This window comes from Bradysia coprophila, unplaced genomic scaffold, assembly GCF_014529535.1.
Source record: "Bradysia coprophila strain Holo2 unplaced genomic scaffold, BU_Bcop_v1 contig_333, whole genome shotgun sequence".
Classification (NCBI taxonomy): Eukaryota; Metazoa; Arthropoda; class Insecta; order Diptera; family Sciaridae; genus Bradysia; species Bradysia coprophila.
The window spans coordinates 1,516,665-1,531,956 of NW_023503592.1; the positions used below are offsets into that span (position 1 = coordinate 1,516,665).

At 39.5% G+C, this 15,292-nt stretch overlaps 2 protein-coding genes across 2 annotated transcripts; both read right to left on the minus strand.

Moving 5' to 3' along the window:
• Positions 1 to 2,434: 2,434 nt before the first annotated feature.
• Positions 2,435 to 7,789, minus strand: LOC119079742. Its single transcript, XM_037187811.1, has 4 exons — positions 7,604 to 7,789; positions 7,475 to 7,545; positions 4,479 to 5,943; positions 2,435 to 3,111 (listed from the first exon to the last, which is right to left on the minus strand). The coding sequence occupies exons 1-4, from the start codon at positions 7,632 to 7,634 to the stop codon at positions 2,453 to 2,455; spliced, it is 2,226 nt and encodes a 741-aa protein (XP_037043706.1). The 5' UTR covers positions 7,635 to 7,789; the 3' UTR covers positions 2,435 to 2,452.
• Positions 7,790 to 11,115: 3,326 nt separating this feature from the next.
• On the minus strand, positions 11,116 to 12,147 carry LOC119079736. The gene has a single exon (XM_037187801.1). The coding sequence runs from the start codon at positions 12,145 to 12,147 to the stop codon at positions 11,116 to 11,118; it is 1,032 nt and encodes a 343-aa protein (XP_037043696.1).
• Between the last annotated feature and the right edge of the window lie 3,145 nt (positions 12,148 to 15,292).

Sequence of the window (15,292 nt, forward strand, 5' to 3'; positions counted from 1 at the left end):
GGATGTCAGTTTTGTAACACCTGCGTCACCTTCACCCTCTAACGACTTTTTTCACTGATCGATGTGGTACTATAAATGTCAAATGTACCCAAGTCTATTCGTCTCCCTTGAAGCTGAAACAGGCTGAAAAAGAAGAAGAGTGTCAATTTCCGACACAGTCAGCCGTGAAATGATATTTTGACAGAAAATGTATGGACTATCTGTCATTATTTCACTGCTAGTCCCGGTTCATAGTACTTCTCACTAATGGAATTTTGAAAACCGACACAGTTTCTGTGAATTTTGCATTTATTTTGATATGAAGAAATCAAAAACTCAAGTATAAGACACAGAAACAAAAAATGTGTTGCTTTTCAAAATTCCGCGCATGTAAATGAAAAACTTCGGTTGGATCTTTTTTTTTCTAGCTTGGACTTGCGTCACGGTGCTTTACTAACGTGGACGAAGTGAACGCGGCCAAGTTGACATACGGTTTGTGTTTGGCAGGAAAGTAAAATGTAAAGTTTTAAGTGTTTTAAGCTGTTGTTTCTTTGCCGGTGAACATAATTATCAATATAAGACGTTCATCAACGCTAAGCACATGGAGTACAGTGATTAGCTCGGCAGGTTAATCAACAAATCGGACACGAAAATCAGAGCAGGAAACATAACCTCAACTCGCGCCAACACAGCATTATGATCAACTGATGGGCTTTGTATCAAGGATGTTGACAACCAATTTTGTTTCGTTCCCATGGATTGGTCCTTGAAGATTGCTTATCGAATGTCAACAAACCGGCGACTGTACATTTCATCCGAAATCTCCCAGTCAATGATCACAAAGTCAAACATTAATTCATCGCAACCCCAAATTTTGGTCGAACGCAACGATATGAAAGTTTCGCATGGTTTAGATTTTCAATTCATGATGACCGAACATTTCATTGAAATCTCCCGGTCAATGGAAATCGAGTCGACTGCCTACCAACATATCAAAGGAACAGATCTACACCGGCTAGGCGGCTGGTCATATTTACCGTACACATCTCTTCAAGTAATTATTTTGTCATCGTTTCACATGGTCTCGTATCCCATTCGAATATGGCTGAACATTTCTTCGGAGATCTCCCAGTCAGGAAATCTGTGACCATCAGTGGAACTTGTCATTTGAAATCATGCTGGCCGGATGGATAAGAATTTTGAATTGTTTTTACATTGTCGATACAACATTTTGTTGTATTGTGCTTTTGTTTGTATTTTGTGGTTTACAAGCCATTGGAATAAATACTAACGTGGCGACATGAAATTTTTACTTTATTTTAAAACATTCTATATGGAGTTCCCGCCCATTTCAAACCTTCAATTAGTTCATTTGTACATGCTCAACATCGCCCTCGCACCCATTTCCAACTTTTACTTTGCCTAAAACGCCCATGCGGCGCCAGATTTCTACCAAAAACGCGGCCCGACCCTAACCCAGTCCGACCCGCACCCGAACCCGATTCAATTTTTCTCGGACTTCGGATTATCTCGTTTCTAAAATTTAATTCGGGTCGGGCTCGGGTTATAAATTTGGAACATTATTGCTGAACAAAGTTTTACTTCAAAAATTTCAGTTTAAAAAATATTTAACTTTAAACTTAAAAGTAATTGTCAACTTTCGAGAAAAACTGAAAAATCTGTAGGAAAATTGGAAAATCGCGGAAAGTTTTTCATGTCAAAATTTTGTAGCTTTCATTTAAGTTATCACAAGGTGTCCTACGTGCCACACAGCCTGAGAAATCACTCGACAAAGACACATCTGCACTTAAGCTTTAAAGAGACGAGGCGGAGCCAAGTGCAGCCTAAGATTTTGTCTCTTTTTCTAGAACCTATTGTTTCGATGCCCCCAACAATCTCCAATCACTTGATTTGTCCAACCCGCTCGGTAAGCGTTCTGTCCTTATCGACTCGACTAAAATTGGCGCGCCTAACAAGTGGGAATCGTTCGGTTATTCCATCGTTATAATAATGTAGTCTAACAAATCTATCAAACACTTGAAAGTAAGCTTACGCTCGGACTGTGTTGCAATTTTTCCTTAAGTTTTCACATTTTTCTTAAAGACGAACAATGTCGGGCCAGCCCGAAACTTTGTTTTTGAAACCCGAGCCCGACTAATTTTTGAAGCCCGGACCCAAGCCCGGTCGGGCCGGGTCGGGCAGGTGAATTTTGAGCGGCCCACACATCTCCAGTATGAACTGAATATTACGGCACAGTCCAGTAGATTTTTTGCGATACCAGCCCCAGCTATTGGCGTAACGTCCTCATAGACAACCTTGGTTCAAGCTGAATGATTGCAAACGATTTGAGATATTCATTAAATAAACGGACATTTTCCATTATTTCGCCTGTGGTGAAATAAAAGTTGCCTGAGCTATCTTGAAAAACAAATTTTTATTTATCAAAAAAATGCCAACCGTTTCTCGCCCAATACTAATATTGATAATTCAAAAAATTTCGCAGAAAAATTGGAATTTTCAACTCTTGCATAATTCTACAAAAATTGTCTTTCGCCTCCAACATGTCTTCACTTTTCGCTTTGTTGCACACATTTTCGAAGAGTCCGCTTCGGAAAGCACTTCTGCATAAACATTCTAACGGCAGCATCTCCTTCGATTCCGTCAGATAATTTATGTATTTCGGACTCAAATATTTCTTGACCAATTTGTACTCCCTGCTATTCAGAACGTCCTCTTTCGTCATCCAGTTCCTCGCCAGTTCAATGTCCGAATTTGTTGATATTGGTGCCGGCTCATCTGTCATCAGCTCCATTTGGCTCTGCAGAATACCGCCTTCGATCTGGAAGATTTTGTTTTCGAACGATTGCTGTGAATTGAACAATATCTCACTGATGCAATATTTCACAGTCTTATCGATGTGAATCAAGCCCAGACCACTAAAGGCTTGATAAAACGTTTTCAAACGGGACTTCAGTTCATCTTTCGGTATGTCTGGTCGGGGATATGGGAAAAAGAGGTTCTGTCTCATCGAAATGCCGGAGTTAATGACGTTATTTCTCTTCAATATTTCGGCAACTTTTATGATTAACCGCATGTCACGATTGTAATAGATTGCATCCTCGATACAGCGACCTGTTAGATTATAATTGGGTTAATGAATGTGAATTAATAAGCTCCTGTTACGTGAGTTAAGAGGAGCCGACGCTCTTCCTTTTCCTTGGCGCACACCACACTTTACAAAAATATGACGAATTTGCAAGATGAATTTTATTATATAATCATATGTAAAATCATGAGAATTACTGGTGTGTTGCCCCGTCTAATAAAATAGCGACATGCGTGACCTCCGCAGTAGATCATTACTTTCACTTGGGGTGCAAGTCATCGCATATTATTGTAAAATCTTTTCGCAGACGTGATGCAATATTCTATTTTAAAGAGATTGAGCAGGAATTGAGGCCTTGGTTGTTGTTGTAGTAATGCGTCTCGCAATATGCCCTAATGGCAGTACTACAATAATTGGAAAGTATAGAACCCACCCCCACCGAATGTCCCTTTTACTACGTTTGGATTTTGTAGTGAATTTGTTGTAGAATGGGCAAACAGATGGGAAGATGGGATGGAAGTGTTTAGGGTTGACTTCGATAGAGGGTGATGGCCGATGTCATTGGTGACACGAATATTCCTCTCTAACTCTCTATTTTCCTCTCTGGGAGGGTGGGTATTGTATATGAAAAGGTATCCCGCGTAGGCATGGGCGACAATGATAATGATTATCGATAATTATCGATTATCGATAATCGATAATTATCGACTTTTTTTATCGAAAATTATCAAAAAAATATCGATAATCGATAATTATTGATATTTTGATAATTATCAAGATATCGATAATTCGATATATCGATATTTCGGTCCGAAAATCCGATATTTATCGATATATTGCGAAATATCGGTATATTATCATGAATTTTCAGATAAATATCAAAATATCGATATTTTGATAATTATCGAATTTCGATATTTTGATAATTATCGATAACGATATGATTAATCAATTATCGATAATTTATTTCGATTGATATTATCGATAATTTTGAACGTCTCCCATCCCTAATCCCGCGCACCAATTCTTGTAAAACTGTTATCGACCTCCTATCGATTTTACCCCAAAAAAATTAGCCGAAGTTCGAATAGCGCCTTTTGGATTTTGGTATGAACACAAATGAGTTGACTGTTGCCCCCTTGGAATCCCACACAAATGACGCCACGACATAAGAGGGCTTAGGAAAACATGATGGTTCTAACAAATTTGGGAGTAAATTTTTTTATAAAATAGCGTGACGTCACTTGTGTCTTTTTCGAACCAGTTGGAAACCCTGGATAACCAGCAGAACAGGATGATCGGCTGGACCTAACGACTAATCGAAAATATTTCCTCTCGTCTCAATTTAACTTTTTTCCAATCCCATTGTGCGGACGATGACTACTGAACCTACCTAATTCCTCCGACAATTTGATTTGAACCGAAATTTCCACTGTTACATCCTTCACGTATTCATGCAGACACAGCACAATGATGTTCCGTTCGACGTATTCCTCTATCTGAAACTCCGCCATAAACTCTTCGATGATGTCCCGAAAGCAGTTCGTTTCGTTCAGATAACACGTGTGGATCCATGCCTGTAGCACCTCGAATCTGGGCAAACATTCGATCGTTTTGAAAAAGAGTAAGAAAATTTCTGGAAAATTTTCCTTCATGTTTGCCGGAACGGGCGGATAAGTGTACCGCATCAGATCGCACAGAATTTCGATCTTTCCATCGTCGTCATTGATACCGTAACGCAACGATTTGATCAATTCCTTGAAAATATTGTTCCCGTTCTTATTGGTCAGTAACACATCGGCGGCTCCATATTCCAGCAACCATTTTGCGATCTCTATACTGTCGTTCCGGACGGCATACTCTAAGGCCGTCTTTCCTTCCGCATCTTGGGCGTGCGTATTGACATTGTATTGGTTAATGAGCAATTCGACCGTAAAAAAGTCATTGAACTGTGTTGCAAGCATTAACGGTGTTACCTGCGCAACGTTTGGGCGGTCAGCTAGTTCGGTGCAACAATTCAACAATTTAGAAATCCAACGAAAGTCTGTTTTGTGCATCACGGCAAAGTGTAGGATGGTGTCGCCGTCAGTCGTTTGGAGTAGAAAATCCATTTCGTTCGTCGCAAATTCCGTGAAAATATATTCGAGCATTTCGTCTCGCTGCTCGGGATGTGCCAATATACAGTGAATTAAGCTCCAATTTTTCGCGTCTAAAGGTCTCCTTATCAGAGCCGTATCTTTAGCAAGCAAGTGCTTAACAATGTCGAGACGTCGCCGCTTGGCTGCATTAAATAAAGAATTTTGAAGGGCTGACAGTTTGAGCTCCTTCTTCTTTTCGGCCATGGCTAAAAGTGTATCGACGATATTCAACGGACAATTTTTAGTTAAACACGCCGTTGGTAACGCTGCATCATCATAATCGATGTGGAAGTCTAAGCAAAGGCGTGCAATGTCGAAACTCTTACAAATAATTGCATGAACCAAAATGGATTGACCGTACACGGTGTTACTACTGATCAGATTGGGATATTTTTGTAGCACCAACCGCACCACTTCAATTTGATCAAGGCGAATGGCCAGCAATATAACCTGTTCCGCCTCGAAGAGGGTCCAATTCCTCGGTATCACAAGTGCCAATAGTCTTGGCAAGTAACATTCCAGCAGCTGACCGACCATTTCATCATCTTCTTCTTCAAAGAACCGTTCTTCCTCCTCTTCGGAAACACCGTTTGAGTAGTTAATGAGCAGGTCGCAACAGACCGGACACTGTCGAATCGAAATCGCAGTTTCGAGTAAGTCGACAATTAAATCATTTGTGGTCGAATAGTAGGCGCTGGATGTCATAAAAATGATGAGTCCCTGGGAGTGAACAAGATAACGTTAAATTGTTATTCCACGTGCTCAGATCACGGTGGACTTGGATGGAACCTCAATGAGAATTTTTATTTTAGTTTTTATTTTAGTACATCGTTAGGGGACGTTGTGGCCAATCGGAAATCGCGTACTTGCACGCCGCATTAGAGACACCTGATCTGTGGCTTATGAATATCAGTTTCAGTACCTTGTAATGCGGACATATACGGACGTGTGAATAGAATGGCTTTGGCCCCGTTTAAAAGCTTTTAATTTCCGAAAAACTTTGGTTTTTAGTCCACTATACTCATTGATAGATCGATGAGGAACATTGAAGCCTGTTCATAAATGACGTCCGCGGTTAGGTGGGAGGGGGCTCAAGAAAACGTCAAATTTGACTCTTTACGTGACAAGGCGGTCTAAAACCGACCAAAAGTCATTTATGAACGTCCTCTTGACGTAGAAGTTGGTCTTTTTCGGAAGTTATTTGAACGAAAAGCCTTTCTTTTTCACAGTAAACCTTTTCGCACTTAGTTCCCACCTGTGAGATACATTAAAAATTCACTTGAAAATTAACGGTGCTTTGATAGGGTTGATCTCGCTACAGTTTTTCAAGCGTAGGTTCTAGCGATGCTACAGTGGTGCTATGCTGAAAAAGTGAATATAGCCAATCTGATGTCTGTATCTTCAGCTGAACACACTTGGAACCCGAAATCATGTGAACCGGTATTCAGGGAAATGCCTACCAAGCAAGGCTGCACAGTTTGTGTCGAAATCATGCAGCAGTGGAGTCCTATAACTTACAGAATCGGAATTTAGAGCAAGTACTTGGTCCCTGAAGTCTAGAAGAAAAAGACCTCTACAGTTACAGGCAAAAACCGTCATCTATCCGGCCGAGTTTAGGTTTAGCAAGACTCAAAACAAACATATTTTGAGGATTCGTCCTCTATAAACATAGATTCCTTGATAACTCTTTTGTAAAGATCATTATTACGGCGACCAATTAATGGAAAATTGATTTTTTTTTATTTCAGAATGGATTAACCTAAGAGATGTATCACAATCAATTATTGATTGAAAAATGATGAAAAATCAAATTTCCATCGAATGTAAAATAGCGCCGAATAAACCTGGCGTGGCATTTCCCCCAGCGATTCAGAGTCACTTAAGAACCCGTTCAGGAACTAAAAATTACCCAAAGAGAAGATTTTGACATATTTTATATGAAAGAAGTGTCAAAATCCTCACCAGTGAAACTTAACGAAGAGTTTCTGAGCTCTAATAGACGGTGCATGTTATAGACGTTGTTTGAGTACCAAGTTATTGGAGTAAGACCAACAGAAAGAACAATACTGAGAACACCATAAAATCGCTCTCTTGAAGTCACTCTCTTCGTTCAAATTATGTAAAAAATTCACTCGATCTATAATTAGTCTAGACAAGAATTACTTGGCACTCTCTTACATACTCTATCGTTAATACCAAACCAAAAACTTAATCCAGCCCACCGTTCAATGTATATTAGTGTAACACTCACTTGATGACAGTTTCGATTACACAATTTCTCTACAATCGTTTCCAGATCCAATCCTTCAATGTCGCTAAATTCTGGAATATAACACAATCAGCAGAAATTTATGCAGTTAAATTCATGCGATTTTTTCACCTGCATCACCCACGATTTTTCGTTTATCCATGATTATGGATGGAACTTCTTTTTTACAGAAATAAATACGAATCTCTCTCTCTCTTGATGTTCTTGATTTTATACTTAAAATAATTGTCGTTGTGACATTATAAAATAGTATGTACCGGTTGAACTAACCCGACGACTAACGAAACTGATTGAATTTTCTCATCGTTACTTATTTCGCGATTTTTCTCTCACTATTTTCGAACTCTGGCTACTAATAATAATTAGTAAACAAACAAAAGATGTATAGCGTGCGTTGTGTCGAACATAAAACACTTTGTACAAATGCGAACGCAAGAAGAAAATTAATTTGCTCTGAATTTAAAAATGTGGATATGTGTTTACGGTTAGCAAAAGTAACTTTTTGTCAACGAAACTTTACTTGGTATTTCAAATTACGCCTTCAAAATCACTCTACATTCCAAATTTACATCCCAACAAAAATCTCTTCGAGAAAAGTGTGACGCAGTCTTTGAAGTACAATTTCTAAAATAAATGATATCGCTAGCTAGCTTTCAGCTTCGTTACGCAAAAATTAAATTTTACACCCAATTTTAGTTCAAACAAGCTGGATTAGTTTTTCTCATCATCTGCCAAATAATTTTTACCAAAAAAAATTTGACTGGAAACAACCAAAATTTTACCAAAATAATCTGGGTCGCATGTGGCAGATAAATTTTCTTGCTGGTCTGTTCCTGAACATTCGCCACTTTGCGACGCAGAATCTTTTGGTAAAATTTTGGTTGTTTCCAGTCAATTTTTTTTGGTAAAAATTATTTGGCAGATGATGAGAAAAACTAAGCCAGCTTGTTTGAACTAAAATTGGGTGTAAAATTTAATCTGACGAAAATCGAAAATTTGACGAAATTCGAAAATTTGACGAAATTCGAAAATTTGACAAAAATCGAAAATTTGACGAAAATCGAAAATTTGACGAAAATCGAAAATTTGACGAAATTCGAAATTTGAAGAAATTCGAAATTTGAAGAAAATTGAAAATTTGACGAAGAAAGTAATTCTCTATCTGCCACCATTCAAGAAATATCTCCAAAACCCCGATTGACCCACCCATTTCCAACTTTCGACATTTTTCACATATGCCCCTCTGTTCTACTCGTAAAACTCTGAGACTTTGCCAAAGAAAGTAACTAACTCTCTATCTTTCATAACCCAAAAAATATTAGTCCTATCATCCTACGCTCGAGTAGCTCAAAATTTGGTCACTGTAATCACTCTAGCTCGAACGAATCTGACCCGATTTTTTTGTTCGAATCGTGTTACGAATACCTTTCATTTGATGGGTCGCACGCCTCTGTAGGTTTCAATACAGCTAAGCTACAGCCGAAAACGCGTTCCCGACCCTCGAAAACCACACTCAGAAACCACTTCGAGGCCAATAAAACAAAATTCTGGTTTTTCCTTGGGTAGTGGCGTATCACATTTTCATTTTTATGCCCACCCTGAGGTTCCTGCAAAATTTCATGGAGATTGGCTGACTAGTTTCCGAGATCGACCGTCGATAGATAGACAGATAGACAGATAGATAGAAACATACAGAGTAAGTTGAAAGATTTTGATTGTTTGGAAAACGTTAATTTGGTGCATTTTCTATCAAAATGACCAACTTCAAAACGATGTATCTCCGGTAATTTTAAAGCTACATAGTCGAGTGATAGCTCGTTTTGCTCGTATTTGAAGCGCGAATAAGATAGAATAGGATTTGTGGTGATACAGGCCAAAGGAAAGAAACTTAAATTCTCGCCTATATATAGTTGCCGCGTCTCAAAAAAATTTCTTCGTTCTTTTTTTGGAAGTTAGACTGCGTCAAGACGCTCCGGACATGATCTTAACACTCCGAATTTCGCACATTTGAAGACTTTCCTCATATCTACTGTAATAGTCCTTTGCTAAAGCGTTACGATAAAAATACCGAAGAGGTTTCGCAGATCACTGGGGCCGTTATGGCAAAAATCCGCTGAACTTTCCTGTAATTTGCATACCAAATTGTAGCGCGTTCAGTTGCCATGATGACGTCAGTGGTAATGAAAAGTAATTTCACCGGAACGAAAAGGGAAAGAAGATGTGAGAGAAAAAATTGTTGTATTAGCTCTCCATCTGGTGAAAGACTCTGACGTTTTTTGGTCCTCCTGAGTGAAAAATCACTATTCCTGCCTTGGGACAAAATTACCGATTTTTTTTTTCGTATAATTTGATCCCTCTGCCTGAAATAGTCATTTACGTCGCGTCACAAGGACTGAAGTCCGAAACTACTTTTCCGTGTGACGTATCTGGTGTAGACGGTGAATTTTAGGCAATTTCTCGAGTGACCATTGACCATATTAACTCATTACGTACAAGACGGTGCTAAATAAAAATTTTGATTTTTTCATGCCTTGGGCATAAATTTCGGAATTTTTCTCGTAATTTAGGCACTCAGCATGAAAAGTTATTTTCGGATCTGTTGTGGACGGTATATTTTAGGCACTTTCGCTTGCCGCCCTCACTTCGTTCGGGATACAACTCGCAAAATTACCTAAAATATACCGTCCACAACAGATACGTAAATAACTAGTCTGCTTGTCCGATTCCAACGATTTTTTCTTTGAAAGGTATATTTGGGTCGGTCGTTCCTGAATTGAAGCCGAATCAGTGTTTTAAGATTTTTCAAAGATGTATGCAAAAGAGCACAAATAAATCAACCGTAAAACAACAGATAAGTACTGATGATACCAAACCTAGGACAAAAAAGTTTATTAAAATCGGGCCAGTGTGGTCGTGTTTTTGGGCACTAGAAGTGGAATGTCACTAGTGTTTTTTGCATGTAAATTTTCGATTTTCCAAATTTTTGTTTTTTGGACCATTTTTGGACACACGCCCCTGAGCGTTTTCTCTCCCTAACATTTGGTCTAAATAAATTACGGGTCTCATTTTTCCAATGCTCATATCTAAGTGTTAATGAATTTTAAACCCAATAAGACCTTATTTGCCCCGAAAGTTTATGCAATTACCTTTCTGATTACATCCCAATCACGACCGGTATTCGAACACTTCCCATTAGCCACACAAGTAAATATCGAGGTTTTTTTTAAAGTGGCCAATAGTGAAGAATACGTGTCGAGGCACTTACAAAAAAGTCAGGTCAGGTCAGCGGTAGATCGGGCCAGACTTTATCAGGACAGGTTAAAATGGTTGAATTGGAGTGAGAGAGGGAGATATTAGCAAAGAAATTGTAAAGCAGCGACTGATTTATCGATAATGTTTCGAAGAGTGTCGTTGCACTTGTTTCCTTGACAAGTCTGCTAGACTGAATGGTGGAGGTGAACTTATTTACAAAGTGGATGTGCCACAAACAAACTGACAACAAAACTGTTTTGTTTCTCCGAAATTTATTTGACCATAACGAACATCACATCATCCATTATTCAGAATTCATTCGATTCAATGAAAAGTTAGAATTTTTTTTCCACAATCTCAACATCGCCTTTCTACGATCGACTATCCAGTTCGACCATTTCTTTGATCACCTTAATTGCATCAGACGTCTCCTCATACGCCTCGTAATAGTGTTGAACGGTTACCTGGGCATGATCTTCACTTGCTTCACTGTACTGACACGCTGGCGTTGCGTCCAAATAGTCTTTCGGATCGATGAGACCGGGCCAAATGTACTTATTCCCCGTCTGTACGAAGTCGAACAGCTGCTTCATCTGCTTGAGTAACGTTTCGATCAAAGGATTCAGATTTTTACTGATGAACAGATCCTTTCGCTTCGAGACAATGGTGCCGTCGATAGCTTCTTTGCGGATGCGATCGGTCAGTTCCATAGGAAGCGGCACTTGGTCGTACATGAAGAGCGAATATTGCAGTGTTCGCACGTCCCGTAAAAATTTTATTTTGATCAGCATCAATGCTACAGCAAATTCCATGTGAGCCAATCGTCCTGTAAATACATCAACCGGTTCCGAAACGTCGGCATCTGTGACATCGAGAAATGGTTGATCCATGTCTTCCCAATCGTAGTCATCGCTTGCACCGGTAGTTGTGTGCCATTTCATGAAATCGTAACACTCCTGATCGTTTCCCAGTCGTATGAATAGTGCTGGAACCGTGAATCGAAGCCGCAAATTGTCTTTGCGACACAAGCGCAACATTTCCAGTGCATGATTCAGTGCAGCTTTGACAGCATCGTAAGTCTTGATTTCTATCAAATATTCGACGAGAAGATATCTTGTTCGCATGTAGTTACGTGTGTCCAAGATGTCCCAAAAACGTCCCACTCCCGTTTCGAACACATTCGCCGGTAACATGAAACTTGGTGGTTCTGCACGCAAAAACCTCTCAGCCAATTGATGGACGATTCTGGCATTCTTTACTTTATCGCACGCCACTTCGTGAGTTATTCTATCAGCGGTCTGATGTTCTCTACAACAATATAGCATCACCATACAACCCTGACATCTTCGAAGATTTTCCGATTTTCGGCAAATTGGACAAAAGTTTGATCGCAAGGCACTCATTATGCTGCGTAAAATGCTTACTCTTGGTTCTTTTTTTTTTCGTTTACTTCGCTTTGCAATAAACGTCAAATATGCATCCGTTTGACGTTGGTAACTGGTGACGTGGCATGTAATAGTTGTTACAGAAAGTTGGTATGATTGCAAAAATGAAAATTATGGATAATGTGGCGTGGCGACTGGGACATATCGCCATGTCATCATCTCACTGCTATAGATGGATGAGAGATATGAACAATATTGGGTCTCTTCTTCTTCTTCTTTTTCAGCCTTTTTCTATCCACTGCTGGATGTAGGCCTCTCCAACTTCTTTCCATTTCGTACGATCCATTGCCATTTGCTGCCAGTTTGTACCTGCAATATTCTTAATTCCGTTTGTCCATCTCTCTGGTGGTCTACCTATAGCTCGTCTTTTATATGGTCGCCAGTTCATGATCTTTTTGGTCCAACGTTCGTCTGTCCTTCTTGCAATATGTCTCGCCCAGCTCCATTTCAGAGATGCTATGCTTTCCATGACATCAACGACCCTGGTTTGTTGTCGAATCCATTGATTCGTCATTCTGTCTCTGAGTGTTATTCCAAGCATACCCCGTTCCATGGCTCTTTGTGTCACTCTCAATTTATCTTCGGATGCTTTGATTAAAGTTACAGTGTCACCAATTTTGATTTCTCTATCGTCCCCGATGATGTTGGTCATGACTTTTGTTTTCGATAAGTTCATCTTGAGGCCAACTTTGCTTGCCTCTTCACTTAACTGTTGTAGCATAAGCTGAGCCTCAGGTACTCTCCATTTATCTTTATTCCCATTTTACTGCAGTTTAACTTCCTAAAAACACTCTGCAGAATCGCCGTGAATAAGTTGGGTGAAATGGTGTCACCCTGCCTTACTCCTCGGCCGATTCTGAATTTCTCCGTGCTCTTATGAAGCTTTATACATGAAGTAGCATTTTTGTACACATATCGAATTGTGTTGGAGTACCTTGAGTCTACTCTACATTCGTCTAATGTGTCCAATATCGAACATGTTTCCACTGAGCTTTTTCGAAGTCTATGAATAGCAAGACTATGTCGATGTTGTATTCGCGACACTTCTCAATAAGCGTTCTCATCACCTGCAAATGGTCGTTTGTGCTGAAACCAGATCTGAAAGCAGCTTGTTCAACAGGTTGGTAGAAGTCGAACTTGTTAGTGTTCCTCTTCGTAATGATTTTCATAAACCACTTGTAGAGTGTTGACAATAGGCTTATGGGTCGGTAATTTTCCAGCTTTGTTATGTCTCCTTTTTTATGCAGCAATGTAATTACCGCATTTTCCCAGGCTTCTGGTACTTCTTCCCATTGGAGACATTGATTAAACAAAGCCGTGATTGCCTTTAATAAGGAGTCTCCACCTAGTTTAATGGCTTCCACTGGAACACCATCTTCTCCGGGGGACTTTTTGTTTTTCATCTCGGCTACTGCGGCCTTGACTTCATCAAGTTATGTCGGGCATATCCTCCGATCCCACGTTTCTTATTATTGGTCTATCTTCGGTTTCTTCCGTTGGGCTCTGTCTTGCTGAAGAAAACAAATTCTCATAAAATTCTGTTGCAATGTTTAATATCGCATTTCGATCCGTTTGGATCGTTCCTGTTTTGTCTCGTAATTTGAAGATTTCTTTTTTGGCGTTTGTCATTTTTCTCCGTAGGACTGTCATATTGCAGTTAGCTTCAATTATGTTTTGAGCCAATTGGACATTATATTTTCTTTCATCTGATCTCCTTGCTTTGTTGATACTTTTAGACAAGTTCCGGTATTCCACTCGTCCTCCGTTTTTTACCAACTCTGCTCTGCTTCCGATCAGGTCTAATGTTTCTCTGCTGAGTTTTGATTCTTTCCCTTGGACGGATTTGCATTTGGATTTCATGAAACCCATTATTGTATCGACGATTTTGGTATTCAATTCGTCCAATGTTTCACATTGATTGTTGACGTTATCTAATTCGGCTGTCATTTTCGTAGCAAATTCTTCATTTTGTGTGTAAAGCCGTTGTACGTCAATCCTTTCACTTTTTTGAACTAGTTGTGATCTTTGAACTTTTCAACTACATATGTAAGCCGGTCACACTTTGCCAGACTTCCCTCCCCCCTCTCGTGCAGACGTCCTTTATGGATGGTCTTTTCTATTTCAATATTACATGATAGCATAGCGGGCGTGACGTAAGGGGCCATTCATAAAGTGCGCACGCAGTGTGCGGTCATTTTTTGACCCCCTCCCCCCCGTTACGCACGCGATTTTCCATATAAAAAGTTCCAATTTCAGACCCCCCCTCCCCCCTTAAGTGCGTGCGCACTATTTGAATGACCCCTAAGTGCAATTACCAAAAAATTAAAATAATGTGTCGTTGAGTTGACTCAGAACTGTTGAACAAATTTTGAAATTCTCCAATTTAGCTCCAAAGGACCCCGAATGATTATTTAAAAAAAAAAAAATCGAGTGTCCGTTTGACCGTGATATAAGCAAGTTTGTTCCAAAAATTCAGAAGTACCAGAGAATGAAAGCTGAAATCCTTCGCAGGCATGTTTTCTACAACTTGGGTCGAGAAAAAAATTTCAGTCTCAACGAGACCATAAAATACGTAGTCTCAATGGTCTCACAATAATGAACGAGAGAAGCTGTGAGAATACTTTTCGAGAATGTTTGAGGTTGAACAAGTAGTCTTTTAGGACTGTTAGACGTTATGAGGCTGACCGAGTGGTCTCGGAAATAATACTTGCATCGGCATCTTCGGCAGTTTTGTCGCGTTTTAAATGCTCTACATTTCCCTAACCCCTCAACCACGTTCCATGGACACAGTTTTCAATTATCTAATATCTTAGCCTTCTGTACCATCTGAACATAATTTGGGACATACTTTCGGATTGGCCTGAAAAACGGGCCTTCCTCATGTCAAGTAGGTCAATCGAATTTTGAAACTTGTAACGTCCGCTGTAGTCTGGGTGCAGTAAAATGTAGAACTTGGTTACTCCAAAATAATTGTTCTATCCACCGTAACGAAACATTTGATCATCAAGAGTATCTCGTTCATTACACAAGAAATAATTTTTCTAATTAAAATGTAGATTACTGGCCTCTGTCGTCGCTGTGATAACTAACAAAATTTAACTAT